The following is a 25,225-nucleotide window of genomic DNA, read 5'->3' as shown; positions in this document are numbered from 1 at the left end:
ATGTAGTCAGCGACTAACCGGTGTGTTTTTGTTGTGTGCAACACCTTTGTGTAGAACTTTACGTTCGGGAAACACATTCACTTTGTGTCATGACAGAGCTTCAATGGCTTACAGCTGATTGTTAATGCCTGTCTGTATAGCAATATTTTATTAGTTTTACCTGCTGCCCAGGATCGTAATTACCATTCGCCGTATCATATTCGTGGATATTAGTATGGCTATTAAACACTCTGGTTTGGGCACGCAGGCGTGTTTGCAATATGTATGTGCTATGAAATTACTGAGAAATATTTGTTCGGTGAGTGGGCTGGCCTGAATACATGAGGGAGAATACTCAGAAAGAAACAATGCGTATTAAACATACTACTACAATGAATGTTACCGCTGTACAGCTTAAATACCTTGGTTGGTGATGAACGAGAAGAAAGGGGGTTCACTGAGGAACCCGATATTTATTAATCGTATCATGAGAAGCCAACAAACACTTACTACTTACTAATTGAATTAAAGAAATAATAAACAGATGGCAATGAAATGGATGAAAAAGCAACTTGCCGTAGGTGGGAAAGTTCCTACCTGAGGCAAATTGGAATTATTAATTCAATTAGTAAGGTTGGTGATGAGACATCCATGCCAAACTGGCGAAGGTGAACTGCCGCTTTGTTCTCGGCGATAATACCTAACTTAATCACAACTTCTAACTTTCGATGAAAGCCATTTATTGGTGTGATCTTGTATTGGAGTGACCTTATAAATATTTTTATGGTATGCGGCCATCACTGAGATTCATTTGAAGTGTCATGGGTTTTTTAAAGAACATGGGACGTCGCTGATTACAGAACGTAAAGTGGTGAAGAAAACGGCGAACGTTGCAAGTAATTACATTTCAACGCAATGGGATATACTTATTATATAGAGAACAAAAAGTGAAAGACAAATCATAGTCTGAAAATTTCATGAAATACCGCTGTAACAAATAAATTTTTTTTTTTCATCCTGGAGTGTGCACACTGAAACATGACTAGGTCACTCCCTCTTTTGAGCGCACCATCATTGTCATAAAAGCCAAAATGACAATTGTGCGTATTTGTTTAAGTGTATGTCATAGCGCTCACCGAGAACCCGTGAGTAAGGAAGCTAAATTGTCAAAAGCATTGTGATTGAAAATTATTTGCACTTCTTCTTGCCACAGGCACGACTAACGACGGCAGGGCGTATCAGTTTATTGCTGTTTGCTAAAGTAGAAGTCACTGTCAATGTTGAAAACACGTTCCGTAAAAACAATCTTGCACTACCTGTATTGATGCTACATGCCTCGAGGGACTCTTTTTGCGCCTTTTAATAAGCCATGGTTGAAAGCATTGTTTTTATTACAGCGAAGCTGTCTATGGCTAGGATCTGGAAAAAATATTTGTCCCTCAGATGTTGACAAAAACAAATCATCATGTAGGCCGATCCTGGTGATATTGCATAAAGGGTCCAGGCTCAGTGGCCACATACCCCTGTGGGCTCGGGCACCTGTAACATACCCTTGAACTACCCTTGTCACACGTAGAACCTAAAAAGGTCCTAAGCACAAGGGTGAAAACCGATATTTTCTTGAAAATGTTTTCTTGAAAATGTTTTCTACTACTTTTTCAAAAACGAACTGTTAAAAAATTCTCAGCGCCAACCGCGCAAACGCGCTAGTATCACTGCTCGGACGCTCGTCGTCGTCTTCCACAGATGGCTTCGTTGCCGCTCATCCTTCCAGCGCAGAATTTCACTTCTTTTCTGGCCGCGTTTACGGGGTTATGAGCCATTCATTGTCTAACGTGACGGACACATTTAATAACAAAGGTGATACGCGAATGTGTGTGCGTACCTATATCGCCACAATAACCACAGATTAGGACAATAAATATGCTCGTATCTTTGTTCAGTATTCTGGGTCACCTATGTTTCTTGAGCTAAACAGCTTCGCTGGTCATCCACCTTCACGGAATGGAATGGCACTGTTTCTTTCCTTTTTTTTTTTTTTTTGCTGTTGGACTTAGATTCTTTCGTAAAATTTTTTGACCACCTCCAGTCAATGATTCCAGCAGTCAACGCGCACGCCATAGAGAAGCACCGGATGTTTAGTAAAGACTGCGTAGTCGCGCAAGGACAGCCGCGCAACCAACAACTGGTGTCTTTTCGAGCTGGAGATTCGTATTAGCCAGAACCAGCGGGCTGTCATAGCTAACGCACTTGAACTGCACTCTCAACGGGGTCGCGTCGGCTTGCGCAAAGAGGTAATTGGGGCTTCCCGCGGGTCGAGTAATTCAAAGCTGGTCAAAGGCGGCAGCACGCTGCTCTTGAAAGACTCACAGCGAGGCTGGCTCTCGTCAGGCTCATTCGAGAACCGAATTTCTTGAAGTGGCCCGGTGGAGAGCTGGAGATCTCGTCCCACCGGATTTTCCATGTCATGGATGCCAGCTCAGCTTCCAGCTTGAAGTGCCTGCGTGTGCAGAGCGCCGGTCACGATTATAGACAAGGGGGATGCCGGATCGCCAGAGGGCTACAGAGCATCTTTCAAGGGCCAATTATTTTTCTACCACTTTCTTAACACCAGCCATCATTCACTCATTAATTTTTTTCATTGATCCATTCATTTCATTTTTGCACTCTGTTGATGCAGAAAGTGGTTCAACACGTGGGAAAAAAATCACAGGGAAAACTTATTGCGAGGCCCTTGGGCGCTTTGCAACACATCGTCGCATTTAGTCAACAATGGTCTGCCTTCTGTTAACTGAGCGTAATGCTTCTCAGTATTAAATTCGGGTTGAAATGATGAGTAACGAATTTGGTTTAACCAATCTATTCGAAGAAACAAACTTGCACCTGTGGGAAGCTTTGTCTGGGGCGAAAAGAAAAGTCGAGAATTTACAGCCGAATTTAAGCATGCAGATCCCGCATATGGCTCTCGATAAGAAAAAAAAAATACGGAATAAAATGTAAGCTACGATGGCGCCTATCTATAACCTGCACAATGAACAGGTTTGCTGCATTTATTTTGGCCTAGTGCAGCCACGTGTGCTGTAGTCGCAACAAGAGAACTCGAGGAGCACGTGGAGGGTTGCCTGTGGTCACTCGCTGTGTCGCCAACGTCGCACCATTTTAATTCCAGTCCCAAGGCGACGCTATGAAACGAAGCCTGAATGTTGAAACGCGGTTGCGTCAAGGATCACTTTCCACGCGTCGTCGCTATTCCTGTCTGCGCACGGCTTATGCAACATTTCTGATAGCATTTGGATTAAGAAATGACCCCTGCCAGACCGTTAAGCGACAGTCCTGTAGACGTCTCGCCGCGCTCCAAATGAAGTCACTGGCTGTATTTACGATGCATTACTAATGCTGACTGAGCTAACTTTGGTTCTGGTGGATTCGGTGCCTTAGTTTTTTATTTAAGTATTCGCTAGCGCTTGCACAGTGAGCGTTCAAGAACGCTGTCACAGTGGGTAAATATCTCTGTAAAAAAAAAACGGCGTAAATAAAAAAATATATATGTTAAAGTATATTGTAAAGTATATAGTTCGAATGACTCAAAGCTTGTTCGAATGAGTGGGCGAACTTCACAGATGAAAAGTGCAATAGGTACCCTTAGATACGATTAACAAAGAAGCGCCTGTGACCGAGTTCATAAGCCCTATTTCTTCAGTTTGATGTCGTAGAACGTGTCTAGCTTCAGTGTTATAAGTGTAAAAGGACGGGTTTTCACTTACCTGCTCCATAAACACTCATATAATTTTTTAAGAACTAACGTTAACATTACCCGATTCCTACAGTGAAAAATGAACGCAAACTACTCTCCCCCTCTGTCTTTCTTTATTCCTAGTTACCCTAAATATAGCACATAAAGACCAGTCAGCATTGAAGAAACAGTCACCATATAGCGACCCACATATTCAGTCAATGCGATTCGTACGTACAATTTCAGCTCGGAGTTGGGATTCTGTGGTTTTATTTTAGAATACCGTAACAGAAAGAAAAATTAATCTTGCAGTGGATACATCAAACTATCTCGCAGCGCAGAACATGGACATTGATTAATTTGAATTAAATTTATTTCTTTGGTATTACGTGCCAAAAGCTAGATATGATTGGCACGCGGTAAGTTTTTTTTTAACATGCCCCCAATGCACGGTACACGGAGGACTCTCATTCAAACTCAGTCCAACGTTCGGGGCCAATTAAACGTGTCCTTTCAATCAGTGCCTGGCCTTGAAGTCGGCAGTAGCATGAGTTGGTCAACACAGCTAGTTGAGCGATTGTCTCTTGTCCTTTCTTTCGTCCTTGTCTCTCAGGCGCATTTACATGGCTTCCGTAACACGGCTCACACGGCTCCAGTAGGGAAGAAATGCCCAATCTCTATGTTGTCGGCGGTCGTCGAAATCAGACATTTCCGCGTACAGTGGCAAAACATGGAAACTGTGGCTAATATCATAATGACACGAACTCAGATTAAAAGTTTCGGGCATCAGTGGAATGCGACGCACACCTCGAGACCTTTTTTTCACAAGACGGCATTCCGTCCCATCCCGTCACCTCGACCATGAGAACAGACCAACGTACGTGAAGCCCACTGGGGCAGCATTACCTACTAGACGTGGGAATGGTCGAAAAAAATATCGCTAAGAACACGTTATCATTTTGTATCTTTCTTCTTGAACACCTGAAAAAATGGACAAAATTTCCAGCCCTCCAAAAATTAGGCGTAAAGCTTGAACAAGTATTTCGACAGAAACGAGACTAGAAAGTTCCCTTTTTGCACAAGAAGTCCCCAAATTAAAGCAGTGACACACAATAAGGGGTGCGCTAGCTCTTTGTTTTACGTGTCTGTGTATTGAAAGACTAACACTTCGCTCCTAAAAAAAATTTACATGTTACACTGAATGCGGCAGATCTGCTAAATCCTGAAGTTCTAGTCAATAGAACAAATAACATTGAGCTTCTGTGAATATTTTTGCCTTTGTGGTGTTCAGAAACATTCTCCTACAAATCATTGCAATGTACAGTATAGCTTATTTGCAATTTTCGTTTAAAATTTTTTTTTCTCGGGCCATTTAAAACGTGTAGTAATTTTAAATTTCTATTCGGAACGGACCCGGCCGCTGCAAGTTTCCCTATAGTGTAGGCCAACAATATTCCTCACCTGAATGGTTTAGCAGATATTAACACTATAATAGATCGCGAGGTCATCAGCTCGCTATGGGCAACTGTGATTTTCCGCTTATGGCCAGCCCACTTGGTCCTACTGCCTCGCCGTGATGCGTCTTCTTTATTGTAGTGTTCTTTAGTTTAGTTCTTTATTTTACAGTTGTTTTAGGGTTTTTACCCATGCCTGCATTTCGTTCTGGAGCAGAAAGATATGGAAGCTGCGTTGCCTCACGCCAACGTATGCCATTTGTCGCACCTGCCAAATACTGTGCATCTTCCTGAAGCGGATCGAAAAAGAACGAAAACGCACAATTGAAGGCAGCGCTTCGTTCTCACCACGTACCCGCGCTTTCCTATCGCAGGTTTCCGAAAGAGAGTCCGCGTGTTTTCGCCGACAACGCTTGGCGCGGCTGTCGTGCTCTGTCCGGACTGCCATCTGCCAGGTGCGATTATGCATGCGTGCGGAAAAGATGCCGCACGTCGAATTTCCGATGGCGTCGGCGTGACGTCGCACGCTTCCCTGTCAGCTTCGCCATGCATACGTTTGGCGTCTTCTTCACGGAAGAGACGTCGAGTCACGTTGGCGAGCAAGTGAGACGCTTCAAAGAGTGGCGAAGCCGACAGACGCAGCGCATTCCTGCGCTGCGGTTAAGCACGGCACGACAAGTTCGAGTTCCGCGAGGCGGAAACAACAGAGGTGCCGACGGGAAAGTCTAGATCTTGCGAGTGTTTCTACTTGCTTTCAAGTTAGTCGAGAAGCAGCTGTACAGGTTATGCTTTCCGCAACAAAGGCGACATTCCACGCCTCTGTTGCTTTAACATACAAGCAATTTATCTCCCGCAACAGCATAGTTTACGCCGATAGTATAAAAACATTTTTGAAGGAAAGTTTGATTTCTTGCTGTTTGCGTAGGCATCTGTCTTTACCTTGGTTTTTTTATGTTTCATCCCCACCAGAGGGGGTTGTGTCGAACCTTGGACGTAAACTTTATGTGCTAGGCGCATTTTACTCGTCCGCAAGATAGTGTTACAGGCAAACGCCGGTGACCTACGTCCTCAATAACTTAAGAGGACACACAATATTCCCTCAAGTAATTCGTTCCACTTACTTATTCATTATATATACTGTATATACTCATCATCATTCTTCAGTCCTCTTCTCCTTCGGGGTGTGCCTGCCCGATTGATCCGAATGAAAACTTCGCATTGGCCGACGTCTTACAGTACAGAGATGTAGTTCATAAATAATGCCATTAAAACGTATGCTTCACCGAAGATCGGCGTTCTAGCACTAACTGAGGTCCTGCCGAACGCTCAGTGTGAGTACAGCTGCAGCAGGTGCGTCTGTTTTTCCAGACGAGACAAATCGAAGGTAAAATGGTAGGCTACCCTAATATTTGACTTAGGTGTCTCTTAGTGGCACTCGCGCCTCATCATTGGTGTTTTTAGGTTAACTTTAGGCAAACGCAACGCACGAACCGAACTCGGAGGCAACTGTTTTTCGTTAATTAGCCGGTTAAATGTCATGCCATGTTCTTGTGTGTGACGTCATTATGGAGGTCGTTACTACCGCTTTCTACTTCCGGGCTTCCAGGAATTTCGCCGAAGTCATGCTCACGTAGCAGGTCTCTAAGGTCTACAATTTTGTGCTTTGGTATGCAGTAATCAGGGACTTCTAATTAATTCCAATTATTCCAGACACTTCAGTAACTCAGCTTGTCACCAGATGTATGCTCTGATGTCATATCTATAACGAAACAAATGAAATTTTTACCGCACTATTTTTTCTTTTTCGCTTTATTCTCAATTTCGTCCCCGATGCTCTCAGTGATTTCTAATTACTTGTAATTATTTCAGATACTTCAGTAACTCAACTTGTAGCTAAACGTTTGCTCTGATATCATATCTGTAATAAAACCCTTGAATTTTGTACTGTACTCTTGTTTTTCTTTTTTTGCTGATTTATTTTGAATTTCGTCCGCGATCGACTTAGGAGGTGAACCGGAAGTACTGCGCCAGAAGCAATAGTGGCACTCGATGCTCGTGCCAATAATAGCCATTTTGTCACACAAGTATAAGATAGAACGCATTACAGTTAACCTTCCAAGTAATTTTTCTACATCGTCGATTGTCCCCTCTCACTTAGCGGCATTTCAGTCGCAACTTTCTAAAGACCTTGCTGACAATGGCAGTTGGTTCCAGACAGCTTTTCGGACGAATCTTCCGGAGCTATGTGGAAGTAGTTTGGCGGTACCAGCAAGTTCGTTAAGTAAAAAAAACTGCAGTTAGCCCAACTCGAAACCCTGCTCATCTTTATTGCGGCAGGAGTTAAAAGCTCGGAACTGGATTTTCTTTGTCTGTAGGTAATTTCAGTGCGCCATCGTATTACTTTCTTTTTTTCAAGATGTCTTGCAGCAAGGCATTTGGGTAATCGTATTCGTTATGGGGTAGTAGCATTACAGCATATACTACTGCTCTCTTCTGTTCCATCTTGCTGAATAATCTTGATGAGCTTGGTTTATTTAACGTGCGCGTAGTGCGTGATAAGAGTCTTTTTTTCGCACCCATCGTAATACGTCCGCCCGTGCACTGAATTCAACCTGCGACCTCGTGCCTAGCAGGCGAACGTTATAGCCAATCAACCATTGCACCGGTTCTTTGATTACAGCGCTTAGCTATTCAATTTAAGCTAGTTCCAAGATTTGCTGCGGTCTCAACCTGTAAACTTCTATTGAGGACCTGCAGCATACTGCACACAAGCATCACGGCGGAATAAGCAATGCCAGAAGAGTTTTGTTCGTCCCACTCCTGACTTCATATTGTTAAAAAAAAATGTCAGTCCTGTGACAGTAAATTGTTGAATTAATCCACGATCGCCTCAGGAAGTGGCCCATGCAATGTGCCTTCCAAATTAGGTCAAGGCGTCTTCCGACGGAGACTAGCAGAAGCTCCGCCCTTGCTCAAGAATCGCCTTTCCTAGACGTCTTTCACCAATTTTTGTTTTGTTAGTACGTTACTTTTTCTTTATGTTCAATAATGGCATTCTCCCTGCGCAGCGCTACTACACTGTAAACGGAAATGAGCCGAAAAAGGCATTTTAAGGGATGTGACCTCCCTTGAGACTACGTGCCTGAAAACCGTGCTCCCTTAGAGTGGTGTAGAAATGCTCAGCGTCCTCCATTTCTCTCCCTCGCAAAATGCGGATGAAAGAAGGAGACAGAACCTCAATTCTACATCCTTTTTAAGAGGGAGTTTAGAAGATACAGGCCTCCCTTTAGCGTAAACGGAGTTCTGTTTCTTATTTTATGCGTTATTTTCTTTTCTTTTACACATCTGTGAGAAGGAAACGAGAAAGGAGAGATATATTGTCCAAGTGGTTCTTCTTCTTTTTTTTTTCTTTCTGCAAATTTATACATTTCCGGAGTGCAAGCCAACTTATTTAGGGCGATATAATAGACGCTTTGTTCGTCTCGTCGACCACAATGTCCTGTCGCGCTGCCAGAACCCCCGGTCGGCATCTGACGAACTGTCTTCGGAAGCGAGACCATGCAAAACTTCGACGGCTTAGGCCGCAGAATGTCCTCGCTTCTGTTCGTCTTCCCATCAACTAAAAGTGAAACGGAAGGCAAAGCTCGCAAAGCGCCACTGTCGTCGGCGCCGGTGACGGCACCTGTTTTGCTCATCGTAGTTCTGCGTGTGTGTCTATATGCGTGCTTACGAGGTAATTTTGGCGGCCATCGGAGAGTGTTTCGTGTAGTGTGGAACCTCACAAGAAAGCTACCTGCCCCACTGCGCAGCACGGCGGTGAACGGCCACCGCGTAGTCATCGCTTTGACGTGATCTGTGTACTACAATACACTTTCGTGGTTCGCGCGGCCGTGCTCGGGTATTCCCTCCTGCGCCACGATATGACAGCGGCTAGTGAAACCTCACCCACAGTCCTCACAAAATCGGACCGCGTACGGTGTCGACTGCTTTTGGCAACGGCGCGTTTCGGATTACCGTTTGCCCAGTTGCCTCATGTTTGACGCGGCCTTTTCAAGCTGCGGTGGTGAGTACGGAGCGGAAGCATTGCGCTATGCGCATAATGCTCACACCTTTTATGTCGCGGTGTTGAGACTTACCGGTCCTCTCAATAAAACTCAAGAAGCCAGTGCCGCACAAAAAAGAGACGTTTCAACTTTTTTCTTTCTCTTTTTCAATTTAATTGTCGTGTTTTACGTGTCAGAACCATGATCTGTTCCTGTGACCTCGTGCTTAATACTAAGCACAACTCCAAGGACGCTTAGAACAACCACGGCGGGTCAAAGAGTATTGGAGTTTTCGTCATCAGGTGTGTTTGATAACCACTTCGCCTTAAGTGTCGATATAGGTTGTGACAGCCCACTTGAAAAACACAACAGGAAATTTTAGTCTGTCGCTCTGTTGTCCGTAGTGTGACGTCCTGTAGTTCTTGATCAATATTCAATTAAAAATTGACAGAGACCTCTTTAAGGCTATGTAAATTTGTTTGTAGAAAAAAGAAAAAAAAAAAGAAAAGGAAAAAAAAGTCTCCCTGCAGGGGATGCGAACTCCGGACTGAGGCATCCCGAGCCCAGCATCTTACCACTACGCCACGCCGAATATGCGCCTTGAAGCCTATTTCAGCTATACAAACACTTTGCGTTTATGTTTATATTTGCATTTTTAAGAGTCAACAGGCGCTTTCATTCCACCGCGTCAACTGCCGCATCTCTAGAAAAGTAAAAGTGTTCTTACCATCGACAGGTACATTGTGTAGTGCTAGAACATCGATTTTGCTGTAGGATATCCATATTAAATAAGAAATACAGAAATAGACAACGGTGACCGGGGACACTGTTAGGTTGTTACTGCTAATTTCGACAGTTGTCTCTCGCTCTGCACTTTTGAGCGCGCATATAATTCTGTGTTCAATGCAAGATAGCTACATAAACATTCGTGGATGATTGTTCATTCTGACAGCATACTGGCATCTCTCGGCAGCGCTGTACCAGAATAATGAGACCCGAGCGAGACAGCTTTTCACGCAACTTTGTGGAACAACCCAAAACTTCTTTTTCGCTTTGTAAAAGCTTATGCAATATTTCTGGGAAGTTAACTGTGTCAGTGTAACGGCACATGTAAGTCCACAGGCCTGTGTGCCACATCTTACCAAATAACACAAAACGGATACGCAGCCATTCCCGCAGATGATATGATTTTCATCAGCGGCCGATTTTGAGGAGGCCGGTAGGGCATTTATGGTGCTTCGTCGTCACGGCACAATTATAACAATTGGCCACTTCGACTTTAATACCGGTGTCTGTGCTATCAGCATTGCCGGCTTCAGAGAAGCACGATTGAATACCGCGCAAGAGAAAAGTACAGGGTACACCACCGATGCGAAATTGACATACAATTTTAAAGCGTCGCGACTGAAAGCGCTTCTGTCGCGGCGTCAGAAATTATGTCGCTGCGACAGAAAGTGGCACATTTCTAACGCCACGACCGAAAATGTGTAGTCCCGACAGAGAGTTCCTGTTGCGACGTCAGAATCGCTGTTGCGATAGAAAGTTGCTGTTGCGACTTCAGAACTCTTGGTCTTCACGACAGGATGATTCTGTTGGGACATCAGAATTTCTGTCATAATGTCAGAAATGTCTGTCGCAACTACAGAAACATCAGGAACTTCTGTCGTACAACAGAAATTTCCGTAGTTGCAACAGGAACTCCTGTTGTCTTTTTCAACTGGGAGCGATTTGCGTCACAGCAACATTATTTTTAAGGCGGCAAATTACTGTTATGCAGCATGAACAATGCGAACAGCCAGCCTGTTTCTGTGTTAAATGGAGGCACGCAGTGTGTGCACACAATTACGTTCATTTTGTCAGTTTTGTGAAATAAGCTTCAAACTGCATGCATTTTCACTGGGAAATCTGTACCAGCACTTCCTTGTATCAAGTTGTCTATGCACAAAGGTTTGTGCATTAGAAATCACAGTTTCAGGCAGTTACAGCCTACAATTTCTTTTTTTTTGTATACAGACACTAACTGTGTTTTCATAGTCATGTATTGCACGTTTGACCAGTGCTGAAAAGGACAAATGGAATAAATTCAAATAGGCCTGCGAATTTGCTTGCTTGGTCAGGCTTTGATGTATTTTAGTAACGTGTTCATGTGCAGATGTCGTGTGAATGCATACTTGGACTTTAGTTACGTTTCACTGCATCAAAAGAGACCACCCAGCCAATCTCAATTTCCTTCCTTGTTTCTTGCCCTTGGTGTCCACATACCTGAATGTATTCTGAGTTTTTGTACCAAGACAACAGCAGGGCATCACACATGCTAGAAACATTAAGACAAAGAACAAGGAATGTGGCACAAATGATCCACAGAGTCACAAAACAAAAAAGAGGCTTCAAAGAAACGGAGGCAGTCAGACTTGTGCGAGCATTAATTATTAGCAGGGTGACCTATAGCCTCCCCTTTCAAAAACTAAATAAGGCTGAAATGTCTAAAGTGAGCTCCATCATCAGGGCAGCTAGGGCTCCCAAAAACACATGTGCCAAAAAGCTGAAGGCTCTTGGTATTCACAACACATATGAAGAACATGACACGGCATGTGGTCATGCCTCAGAGAGAACATCTGAATTCTACAAAACAAGGAAAGGCTCTGTTACAAAAGGCAGGATATCCCCTGATAGCGCAGTATGGCTGAGAAAAAAAAGTTTTGCTACCCAGACAAACAAGAGAGGAAATTCTAGTTTCACGAATCCCAAAGAATATGAGCACGGAACACCACCAAAGCAGAAGAAAAGCGCAATCAAAGGCTTTACAAAAGAAATGTGAAAGAAATCCAGACGTATACTACACAGATGCATGTAGAGTGGCAACAGACAAATTCGAAATAGTCGCCTTCAATTGGTCCACAGGGATAACAACTTCCATTCGGAACCCTTTAACCTGCACCGTGGAGGCAGCAGCCATAGCGCTGGCCTTTCGAGATGCAGAAGCAAAAGAAACAATCTGCATTGGCCATGATGGACTCTAAGGCAGCATGCTGTTCGTGCATGACGGGTACCGTCCCATACAAAATTCACAGAATTGCACCAGGTGGTAATTTGGTGCCCGGCGCACTCTGGACTCGAGGAAAATGAGAGGGTGGACCGAACTGCTCGAGCAATAAGCATCCGAGCACTAGTCAGTCCTTTCAAGGAACTCCCATTGACCCCCACGACACTTCCAAAACCAGGAAAAGGAGAGACAAAAATACAGCCGCCCGCACTCCAACCTTATGAAAGAACAGGCCAGGGATTCGCGCTGTGTACAGACTAACACATATTTACACCTACAAATACTCACTAAGGTACACCCTGCATTCTATGAAAGTATGTGTTCTTGGTGCGAGGAGCTGCCAACTCTTGCCCACGTAACATGAACGTATAAACTACAGCCTCCAAATTCCAATTCGCCCCTTATGGCGTAAGTGCCAAGTAACAGGCACTGGGATGTTTGGCTTGCTAGTGAAGATGTAGAGAGCCAGAGAGCTATTCTCGATCAAGCCCAGCAAACCACAGAGATCAGTGGAGCCCTGGACTGAGGGACGCACCGACCGCCCAAACCACTAAGAGAAATAAACTTTATACTACTATTACTTGCCCTTAGTGCTATCAGCCATCAAGTTTACCTACAACTACAAATGAGCCACATGTCACTTGATTCACTCAGATTCCATTTCACTCTTTGTAGGAGGGCATGCATGACTGATTGCGTATGTGCAGCATTTTGTTGCCACAGAGGGGTATGTAATATGGAAACCAACATAAACATTAATACACTCTGTAGTAACTTGTTCTGAATTGAACTTTTAAAAATAAAGAGCAATTTCAATAAATGACAACATGTGTTTTGTTTTTTTAACTGGGTGAGTAGTGTGCTACCGTCTGGGATTTTTTTTATTCCACGTGGTAGAGGTGTGTGGCTGTCACTGTACTGCTTTCAAGCTTCTGCATCAAGTGTGCTTGTGGCACCTGGGACTAATTCTCAAAGCAAATATGCTTCAGGTAATTGTGAATTCTCGTCAAACATGACATGCATATTGCTGTATTTGTCTTGGAAAATTTATTCAGAAAAGCAGCTTTTATAGCTTCAGTAAATTATTCATTGTGGCCAATTCAGGTGACCCTTTCCGAGATTGACCATTAATTTTACAGCAGTGGCTTTCTATCATTCAAGTATTCAGTGTGTATACTGCTTCTTTTCAGATATGTTAACATCATACAAGTCTGCATTCCTAAGAACATAAACAGCCAGAGGCCACATTGCAAAGACAGGGATCTGAGTATCAAGAAAAGAAATCAGTAATAAAGGTAGCAAGAAGTACTCACAAGCAAATGTTTGCTGTCAGAGGGATGCAAGAATAATACAGCCCATCCAGGGGGTGCGCGAAAGCCAGATAATGGCCACAAAAAACAAAGCCTACTCATATGTCACAGCCATTTTAATCAATATTGACATTTAACTCCAGGGTATGCATATTGAAGCCTTGCTAATTATGTAAATTTACTAGCACTACCGTCCAGTACTGCTGTGCTCCTGAATGGTGGCTCACATTTGCAGGCAGCAATAGGTGCAGCAACATCCATCATTCGTGCATCACTCATTTTGGACAATACACACCTTGCTGCAAGGAAAAGTAGCCACAATATAGCTTTCTAACAATTATTGGCAATTAGTTTGAGAAAGGCGTTTCCAACCACACCAGGCTAGACCGGCATTGCTTTGCAGCATGCTCTACACCGGGAACGTAACTCCTTGCCCCCCCAACCCAACATGTCTGTTTACCTGGCATAGGACAATGTGCAGACAATGCTCACCCCCCCCACCCCCCAACACATGCACCAATATATTCCTGGCTACCGGCACTGGTCCTTGTTACACGAAATAGAAGTACGGATCCTTGGTCTCGATGTTCGCCAATCCGGAACAAGATCAAATTGGCTAGGCAAAATAAAGAAGACACCAATGTCAACCTTCCACCTGATATGAAGGATTGCATCTAAATGTGGAGAAGATTGTACCGAAATAGCCAGTAATGCTGTTTGGTCTGTACTCCAGCCACATATTATTTATCAGGCTCAGTTTTACTGGCCCTCACTGAAGCAGAGGGACCAGATTGAGATCATTATTCAGAACGTGATGAGGGCAATAGCTGCTCTTCCTCTGTTCGCTCAAGAACATGCCCAGGTGAACACCACGGCAGCATTGCTAATTCAATGTGAATGAGCATTTGAATTAAAGAGGTTGCATGTTGCAGTCACTTCTGATTGCTTGGGTGCAAGAACAGACTTAAGGCCATGGCACGGCTGTACACTGATGTTCCTTTGGACCAATGTATTTTGTACAGACGCTGCTATTACAAGAGATGGAAGCATAGTATCAGTCAGCCTTAAGTACTTCCCTCTTTATAAAAATAAGGAATCTACAATGGATGTCTGCAACTCTACTTGAGCTTCATACCATACATGACAAGAGTCTGCAGAACGGGGCTGGTACAAGGTAAAGTCACACATGACACCAATGAGGCAGCCTCATTTTTATCAAACTTCACCCAAATACAGACACACCAATTCCTTGAGTGCCATTTAGCAGCTGAAGCAAGACAGTAAAGCCACATAGCTTTGTCAGAAGATACACAAGCTTCACAACTACTCACTTTTAATGCTTGCTTACACTAGGTACAGGGACACATCTCTGGCCTTTTCAATGCCATGGCAGATAACAAAGAACACAACAACATCAAGAACATGTATCTACCCGCACCTCTTGTGCCAGGCTCACTTACCGTCTTTCTACCCTGAAAAGTTTGCTCTGATGCGACACATGCTTTTACGCTCAAGTTTGACAGCCATTGCTGCATCAATTTTGCAAGCACTGTCAAGGACGCAGTATTCTTAACTGCAATTTATTATCAGGAAATACGTAATTTTAATAATGTGAGCACAGGCATCTTGACTCACTTATTATGAATGGAAAGAAATGTCACTGCTGCCTGAATGAAAAGAGTAATCTTCTGCAGTTGTAGAGAGTCAGTGTAGCTTCATGCAATACTGTTTCACAGCAAGTTTCTACAAAGTATCATTACAGGCAGGGAATTATAGGCCTAATTGTGCTTTTCACTTGCTCTGAATGTGACCTTAAACAAAGCATTGTGTGTAAAAAGGGCAAATGTTCTTTGATATGAAGCATCTATCAGGGAGTAGCATTTTGCCTTTTGAGACTTTTTAGCATCCATGGGGGAGAGATTAAATTGCCAGTGTATCTCTATAAGGCATGCCTCTAAAGATGCACATGGCGTTTAGGAAGGTAAATTTTTTTGAACCAGGGAGGGACGTACGGAAATAACTTTAATGAGAAAAGGATCTGCAAGGTTTCCAGCCCAGGCTCAGGCCACCCGGGCATTATGTGCGGTGAGGCATAGCCTTTCCACTGCTGCCCGGGCCCACTGGATAGCCCATAGTTGGTCGTGTAGTTCCGAGCTAGTCAGAGCGCTTAGCTATCGCTCCTCGAGAAGGTCCTGTTCTATCTTGTCCTCTAGATATATAGATCTGATCTGTGTGCACTTCCATGAGATCTGTGCATTGTATGCAGGTTCGTGCTTGCAGAGCTTGCAGCTCGCGTCTGGGTATTGTGTTGAATTTACTCTGTCTAAATGTACTGGGTTTCGGAATATTCTGGTTTGCAACCTCCTCCAATCTGTTTCTTGAAACCTGTCGAGTTGTTTGCGGGGTTGTGGGTATGTTTCTCCTCGTTTCGTATAGTGTGTCAGTATGTCGTGGTACGTGACCAGTCTATGCCTGTTGTCTCGTATCGCTACTTCGTTGTCGTTGCCTCCCCGCTGTCCTTCCCCTTTCCACGGGGGTTGCGGGGTGTTGTGCCGTCACTGTCCGAGACGCGGTGGATTAGTTCTCGCGCGGCTCGGTCGGCCTTCTCATTGAGGTTGGGAGGGCCATTCATGGTTACTTCTCCCATATGTACTGGGATCCATTTGAGGTATTTGGGTCATGTCAGAGAAGCACAAATGTATTGTTCCAAAATGGTACAGTGTTACTCCGCTGCTAGAAAGGTGATTTAGAAGAGCTCTCTAACTCCATTGACTAAATTTTCAGAGGTGATTGCAATGGGTGATTCCCCTGTTACTCTGGTATTGCTAGTCTGGTGCTTACTGTCAGTGACATACACAGCATGCCAGTCTTGGAGCTCAACTTTCAAGAGCCAATTAAGAGGCATGTCATGGGTGATTTAATAAGCTTATTAGGCTTCTTTTTAAACAAACAATTAATTTATTCTTTATTTTTGCTGTCATTTTGATGGCCTGTCTATGCTTTTTGTTTTCAAAGGCCATATTATTTTCATAATTATGGCCTTCAATGTTTAATTGTAATATCCCTTATAATCCACAGTGATTACTCGTAAAAGAGAAATCAATATAGAACAAACAGTAGATGTGGGTAAATGTATGTGCATTGACTTGAACAGTCACCTGCAAAAGTTTAAAGTCAGGTTGCTCAATGGATTGAATAATCTCAGTTGGAAAGCAGCACTAAGTGTGTTCATATGCCCCTCACTCATCCAGTATACGTAAATGTAACCAAATGTAGTATATGTAACCAACACACTCTCAGACTTTAGCGCAATAAGTTAATATGTTGTGTTATGCTGTTGAGTTGAGACTGTGAATGGAACGATTATTAAAATGAGCAAGCTAGAGACAACTATTGCAGTGTTTATAATTTGTGGTAATTGCAGCATGATATTGCAAAAGAACATAAATAATGCTCCTCTCAATGTTTCTATCTATGCCTTTCATTCATCTCTTAGTCTCTCTGAAATTAAGCAGCAGAGCATGGCACAAGCACTGCTGCTTACGTCTATAATAGAGTCATCAGTGGGTTTCAGACAGAGGCAACTCCTGTCCCTTATGCACATATGTTTTGGTATTTTCAAGACTGTTCCTGTCATACGAAAGCCAAGGCTCACTGGCCCCTCATGGTATTGAAGCTTGCTCACCAATTACTCAGAGTGGATGATACATTTTCTGGATTTTGTCAGGTGCCATCTGTCTTGCCCTAATCATGGTATGAAAGGTAGGTCCTGCTGGTCCAATGCAGCTATCTTAATAAAAAAATATTATAATTTGCATGTTTCTTCTCTTGGCCACCGAAGTGCATCATCCAAACGAAACACAAACACTTTTTTTCCTAGGCGCACTCTTGAAAACAAAGGCTTGCAGCCACATGCAGAAGAAAGTACAAAACAGATTATGCAAATTAATGCTCTGCAGTGTGCAGATTATGCAATGTGTACAGTAACTAAGGCTGCACCTCTAATGCATTAACTGTATTCGAGATTATGAAAGCTTTTTGCTAATTAAGCCATGTTCTAAAATTGGATTGCATACCCTAGCTGCATATGTGACTAAAAATGTGGTAGCTCAGTTGAAAAAGCTACAAGTGGCATTCCTGTGGGGTATGTTTGTTCACTTGAAAAGCAGATTTTACTCAGTTGGTCGTATGACAAGAAATTTTGTTGTTGTGTTCTTAATACTTCATTCCTACATTGCATATTACACTACACCCTAAAGGTCCACACAGCCCACATATATCATCATTAAATTAATAAAATGTGAATACCATGTGCACATTTGTAATGTTCCTCTTCAGGCGAATATGTACGGTACTGTACCTATATGCCGCCCTCATCATTCGTATACACGCTAATAGGAAGTTCGTTTACATAGTTGTGTGCGAGAAAAATACTAAACAGCACTTCATCGGCATGTCGTCGGCGAGCATATCTCATGAGAGCCTCTCAACTGTACGTGCCAATTCGACCGAGTCATACATACATACATACGGTGCGATTCGGCAAACATGAACCTATCTCCAGGGCCAGTATGTCAATGGATTCCTTTCTCGGGGTTATCGTTATTATTATTACCTACCGTCCATATAAACGACCTATCGGTGATAGTGTACGCGCAGCACGGCAAGGAAAGGCCCTAGCGAGTACGGCACCTCGATCCGGCCTGCCTGCTCTATCATAACATAGCATAACCGTCGGAATAAAGTGATCGCAATCGCACCTATTGTGTAACACAATAAGAAAAAGAGGCTAATGCCAACAGAGCTGTGATACGGAAGCGATCGACGTTTCACGTACCGTCAACACGCTAACTTAATTGTTGACAAAACACGATTTTACTACTAGCGCTGGCCAGACAGAAAGCGTTGTCGGCCGCATATGCCAAACTCGGTCCAAGGATGCTCGGGGCGGCCAAGCAATTGCTGACTCGGGCCCGGGCCGGGCTTGGACCTAGGAGCGTCTGGCCGGGGAACATTCATTGGCAACAGACGGGAAGTCAGCGAGTCGTGGAAAGTTCTTGCGCGAGCGAAACGCAAGCGAAATTAAAATATGTTACAATGTCCACCGTCTACAATCGGGCAGCGCGAAGCATAGGGCCGCGCAACAGCTACGCAGTTAATCTGAACCCTCGGGCTAATCACAGGTCACATACCGAACCCCGCGTCGTAAGAATGGGCTATTTTCCCATGCCCTTCACCTGCGGGGTGCCCTCACGCAGCGAGCGTACTACCATCCAAAAGTCAATCTATTATTGCCCGGCCGGCACCGCGTGCGGCGGACGTGAGGTGGCACACAACGACGGGAGCTTTGCCCAAGCCGGATTAGCAAACGTTAAGAAACTGCCGTATTGTAATAAGTCGTGGTTATCAGCGCGTCAAATGACAAGGAAGAGCTCAATCATAAACTACGCTTATCCATGCCGGCCTGGTCGCTGTGGACGCGGATATAACACATAGCGTTACAGAAAAGTGTTCACAAACCATTAACAGCCCTGCTCGTGTATTTAATAACGTTTTCTACTCATCGTACCTTTGCGCTAGCTGTTACCAAAACTAAGATAAATCCTAACCAATTCGCCCACCTTGCTGTCTTGCTGACATAATATGACTGGTGAAAGTTATTCTAGTGCATGCACATATATCGTATTCACATGTGCATATATTGATTGTTTACTTCAGCATAAAAAAAAGAAGGATGCTCCATCTGTATAATTTCACAAAATTACATTTTCCTTCCTTTCTTTCCTTTTTTTTTACTGTTGCAGTGGGTTGAGTACAATATGTACAAATAAAATATGTCACTTTCACACTACTCCATCACTTAGGAACAGCAAATCAGCAATCAGGATGACAGATATATTTTCTTATTAATTTTTTAAAATTTGTAGTCAGTATGAGACAGCTCACACTAAGCTTGCTTGGTTTTTAACAAGCTCTTGGTCAACAACGACACATACGTTTGGCACTCGGAAATAAACTGTGCAGTGCGTCTGTCTCAGCATGCTTTAAGAATGACAAGCCAAACCTTCATCTTATGCAAGTGTGGAAACTGACAGTTTATGCAACCACACACCCATAACACGTCTACAAACCTGTCATTCTTATGCACTAGAGGTTGAAGTTTGATGTCAAAATATATGTCACTTTCATCACTTATTGATTCATGCGTGACATCTCTTCTTGTACTAATCAAGACGTGGCTAAACGATACCATCTCCTATAAAATTTTTCTTTTCACATCTGCATGCAACACTTTTTGTTGTGAATGATGCAACTGCATAGAAGGTGGCATGCTCATAGCTTTAAAAAAATAAATTTTTGCAGTTCCAACTGGCATTCGTTCATTCCTAGAGCACATTTTCATTTCACTTCAATGCTCAAGCAGAATGTTCTCATAAGTGCATACTACTGCCCTCCGGATGTAAATTGTGCATTTTCAAGCGAGTTTCAAAACATTCTAAATGAAGTGCATATGCTATTTTGGCATTCTACTGTGATCATTTATGGCAATTTTAATTTCTCCATTATTAACTGGACAACAGAATCTGTCACAGCTGCTCACGCTCAATGGCATATTTTCCTTCATTCCTGTCTACACTTCATGTTACCTCAACTCATTACTCTCCCAACCTGTTCATCATGTACACTGGCCAATATTCTAGATCTCATCAGAGGTAGAAAAAAATTAACGTTCAAATATGCAAAGCCATCAAAACTGCCCTGGGCCTACCATCTACGGCTTTGACTACGAGACTTCTCAAGACGGGCATACACAACACCTGGCAAGAATTAGCCGAAACTTGTAAAGCCAGTCAGTTAGAATGACTTAAGCTCATGCCCACCAGGAGATCAGTGCTGCAACGGCTGAGCTACAGTGAAACCTTTATAGGCCACCACGGACTGAAAAGAAAGAATTCCTCCAAACATCTGCAAATCCCTGTGCATAGCACCAATTGTACCACAAGGAAAGAAGACAAGCCCAAGTGGATGCCCTACGGCAAAGACACAGGCAAGGTCCGGATGCCAGATACACCGACACAGTCAAATACCCGCAAAGAAATGCTTACGCCCTGAATGTCACAGATTCTAAGGGCAGAGAGCTAGCATCTGCCACAGTCCGTGCGCAAAACTCTGAGACTGCAGAAGAGACGGCGATCGCCCTAGCAACTACCACGTGCAGACGCAGCTGTAGTTCTTTCCGATTCTGAAGCAGCTGTCAGGAACTATGCTAAGGGTCTAGTGTCGACAGAAGCACTAAAGATATTGAAGCACGACAGCGCTTCGATCCGCTACACCTGCGTGACCTGGGTTCCTGGGCATGACGGGCTGGAGGGGAACGAATCAGCACACGCCGTGGCCCGAGGCCACACCTGCCGGGCCAACCCTTCCTACTCTCAAGATGCCGGTCTGCGTCAGCAGGGGCAGAGACCGTACCCATCACCTACTCAGCGATCCTTCAATATCACAGGCTGGAACGCAGGCTGCACCCACCACCTCACCCAAAGCTCACCGAAGAAGAAAGTACCACACTCAGAAGACTACAGAGTAACACTTACACCCACGGAATACTCATGCACAGACTATACCAAATGCTACAAGGAAATACTCATGCACAGACTATGCCCAATGCTACAAGGATACCGCTGCCCAATGTGCGGCTTACCATACACCTTGGCGCACCTGATCCTCGAGTGTCCATGGCATCTAGATACAGACGCATCGCCTTCACCGAAAGAATATAACGCCAGACAAGAAAGCGAAGACCTCATTGAAACGTGAGAGGCCAAGTTCGTCTCCGAGGGCCTGGAGCAACAATGACACCTCGTCGCCAAGGCCAAGGAGGCAGCGAAGGCCAGAGGATTCCTGGAATGAGGAGACCTCCCACCTAGAGTAGAACTGGGGCTTAACCCGGGTACTGTTTCAAAAATAAATGTTTATTCCTCCTCCTCCTCATCTCGACCAGCGATCCTCTAATCTGTTCCGGCATTACTCACCTGGACGGGCTGTCTGATCATGCAGTTATAGTAGGTCTGCTTAACTTCTCTTTAACAAAAAAGAAAACACTACTAAACACATTAGGTGCTACAATAGGGCCAACATTACTCGGCATAATCGTTAATTAGCCACCTTTGCAGACACAGTCGAGCTATTGAAGAGAACTGGTTATGTTTAGAGCCACCTTTGCAAATCTTATCAAAATGTTCGTCCTTTTTCTCAGCATTAGATGCAACAAAACATTCAATAAACGCCTGCAGCACCTCATAAATAAAATGAAGCGCTCTATAGAATGGCAAATAAAAAAAAAAGCCAAGACATGGCAAAGATACATATTATGTGACAAAGAATGCCAGATGCTACTAAAATCCACACGTCAACAGGTTTACAGCTATGATTTATTATGAATAACAGTGATTATGGCACGTAATAAACCCCTATTCACAGCCTGACATAATCCTAATTCTGGTGGTGATGTAGTTCCTGAGTTATAGTGTGTGCAGTTACTAAATGACATGTTTTGTTGAGTGTCCAAATGTGAAGACATCACTGCATGCCCTGACTTCCCCATGCAATCTGACATGTCTGAAATTGTTATTAGTGGGTCGGGCATTTTTACCTTACTAAACAGATTAAAAACTTCATCTACAACAGGTCACAGCAAATTTAATAACAAGCTGCTCAAGAATGTGTCCCAGCTAGTGTCGCAACATACCCCCTGGGTTCATTCTTAAGACTGGTGAGTGGCTAAAGTCATCCCATTCTACAAATCCAGCGAGTGTTTATCACCCTTTAACTACCAATGAATATTATTAACCAGTACAATTCGCAAACTTATGGAACACATTATTAATTCACAAGTCATCGACTATTTCGAAGATCCCAGTTTAACATTCAACTACCAGCACAGGTTTTCATTTACATTACGACTTAGCATGAAACCACCACATTTACTCCATCTTTGCAGCAGCTCACCACTCTCTTGGCATCATCAAATTAAACCTAAAGCATGCTTTTGTCAACATACATAAACTTGCTTACACTACACTAATCCACACAAAGCTTGAATACGCATCGCTAATATAGCACTCTGGCAGGTAAACATTGTTGACGAGATTGCATTTGTTCAAAACTGGGCTGCTCACCTTCATATTTTCCGACTATTCATCTTACACTTCCGTGTCATCATTAAAAGCACGTACTGATTTACAAGCACTATCCCTTCGCCACAAATCAGTGCGTCTTTGCCTGCTTGACAAACTTTATAATCGTACTTCTCTTCACAATGATTTCTTTCAGTCACCACCTGTCGTATTTTCATGCCGGGATCACCACCTCATATTTAAGCGTACACCATCTCGCACGTTACAATATGCATGCTCCTTTATACCCTGCACCATCACTGAAGGGAACTGTTTTCCCTCTGATATTGCCACAGAATCTGACATTAAAATTTTACGACGTGCTACGCACTGTTAATTAGTTGCCTTTTTTATTACATTCTTGTTTAGTTGTTTTTGTGAGTTACTAATAAATACCTGTATTAATACCGTAGTTTATGTGTGCATGCATATTTTCAACATTTTATTTTGCTGTGTGCATAACTTTTGTTTTGCAATTCTTATGATTTCTTACATTCTGTTTCTTAATACCTAAACAATGTTAGCATACCTTTGTTCTGTACTTTGTCCTATTATTTGTTGTAACTATTTCTTTGTAATCTCATTTATGTTTGTACTCCCCCTGCCCCTGTTATGTGATGGGCGCAACTGATGCCTTTAAGGGCACCGTTGAGCGCTGCAACACTGCTACTTTGATGTAGCAGTGTTGTGAGGCATTTTGCTACCCTAGGTAAAGTCAAACTACTGCACTCCTCTCCACTCTAGCACCAAATTTAGGTGCACCATGTGAAGAATTTTAAGACACATTGTAAGGCATTATAGTAACTAATATGGGAAGAAAGTTGGTACACAGGTTTCCAGGCATCACTTCATTGTTCTTTCAAAAGTCAGTCATCCATAGTGCATTTGAAATTGGATATTTTACGGAATCCAACATTGTCCTTTGCCATTGGTGAAATGTAAATGTTAAAGTGGGGTGAGGAACGACTAGATGCGATGTGCCCATCTAGAGCTGCCAAATATAAGTGGCCACATGTTTTGCCTACAGCACAATATACCTCTGCTTGGTTGTGTTGCTGGTCAGAAATATACATACAAAATAACAGAAGGTGCTGCTGTGCCTATATATTCACAAAAGTCTTACATGATTATACAGGTGCCATCCATTAGCATCAAAACATGGCCTGCACAACAAGCACAGTATCTTCAGCGGAAATTGTAGTGTTATATCTTGCATACAGAAATGCAGAAAAGTGTAAACAAGGTGCACTCTGCTAAAATTTGTCTTGTGAATTCCTACTGTGCCAACTGTGCAGATTGATGGCATATAGTTTGATCTGGGAGCTAGCCCAATGCACATGTACACAAAGGAAAATGATTCACCTCTTAAATATGTGAAATGACGCCCAGGTAGGCACAGTAAATTTTCAACTTTGTATGCTTCAGTGTTATGCTAGAAGAAAACGTTTTTTTTAGTGTGTTGCTGATTCACAATTATATACCAACTATGCATATAGGAGAAGAATCTGCAATCTTTTAGGCTGCGTGTTAAAATACCATGTATACAAACCCAGGGAAAACATGGGGAAGGCAGGAAATGGAAATTCAAGACGATGAGCAAACCGAGAACAAGATGAAAGCAGGAGCCCACGTTTCAACAAGTGGACTTGTCTTCTTCAAGGCGACATATGCTTTCCTCGCCACAGTTACAGATATTAAGAATCAATTTGGTTGATGCCCAGCCTGATACTCCATGATTATACTGATAGATATGCATACAATTGTTTATCCTTTTTCTGTGGATTGCATTTCACCTACTAACAATTGAAAGATATCAGTCAACGTGAGATGCAAATAGTGTTGTACTTTGCGGAAGGTATGTATATATATATATATATATATATATATATATATATATATATATATATATATATATATATATATATATATATATAGCACCAGCAATTATGTTACGACCTTTGACGAGTCATGTGACGCGCTTGACACACCATGCTCGCCGCTGGGTTGTTGTGCTTTGAGTGCCACATGTTTTTCTGAGCACAGGTTTGACCGATAAAGATTTAATGTTGTGAAGTGATGTTTCCAGTGATGTCACAACAACGCAACAATGCTCTGAAGTATATATTTATTGATTTGACAGCAAGAATTCCATAGACATTTTCTGTAGCATGAAGGAAGGAGATGCAGATATGGTAGCAGATCTGAATCATTATTATTATTATTATTATTATTATTATTATATACATAATATTACTGTATTAATCATTAATATACATCATTGTACTGTGTGGTAGTACAATATATAGTATACCACTCAACACAGTCAGTGCTCAAAGTTAGCCAGGGCTCGAGAGAGTTCGGCCTCTCTTCCATTTTCTAAGCAGGGGTTCGGCCCCGTCTTTGCAGGTCAACTGTAGCACTGCGGCACCCATTCGACAAGCACTGTAGGTGATTTTATTGCCAATAGTGCCTTGTGAGGGGAAATTC

The 25,225-nt window shown here is 43.1% G+C and overlaps 1 protein-coding gene and 1 long non-coding RNA gene across 2 annotated transcripts in view; one reads left to right on the top strand and one right to left on the bottom strand.

Moving 5' to 3' along the window:
- LOC126531601 (atrial natriuretic peptide receptor 1-like) overlaps positions 1-25,225 on the bottom strand; it is a 199,702-nt gene that overhangs the window by 54,928 nt on the left and 119,549 nt on the right. Inside the window, exon 8 of the mRNA XM_050179199.2 lies at positions 2,350-2,479. Within this exon, the coding sequence (XP_050035156.1) occupies positions 2,350-2,479 (130 nt within the window). The remainder of the gene's footprint in view (positions 1-2,349; positions 2,480-25,225) is intronic.
- LOC129385144 (uncharacterized) lies at positions 17,257-24,355 on the top strand. The gene is made up of 3 exons (XR_008612728.2): positions 17,257-17,324; positions 22,251-22,335; positions 24,292-24,355. It is a non-coding gene; the product is annotated as an uncharacterized lncRNA (long non-coding RNA).

This window comes from Dermacentor andersoni, chromosome 5 (assembly GCF_023375885.2).
Source record: "Dermacentor andersoni chromosome 5, qqDerAnde1_hic_scaffold, whole genome shotgun sequence".
NCBI lineage: Eukaryota > Metazoa > Arthropoda > Arachnida > Ixodida > Ixodidae > Dermacentor > Dermacentor andersoni.
The sequence above is the reverse complement of the archived record's forward strand: the minus strand, read 5'-3'. Positions and strand labels throughout refer to the sequence as shown.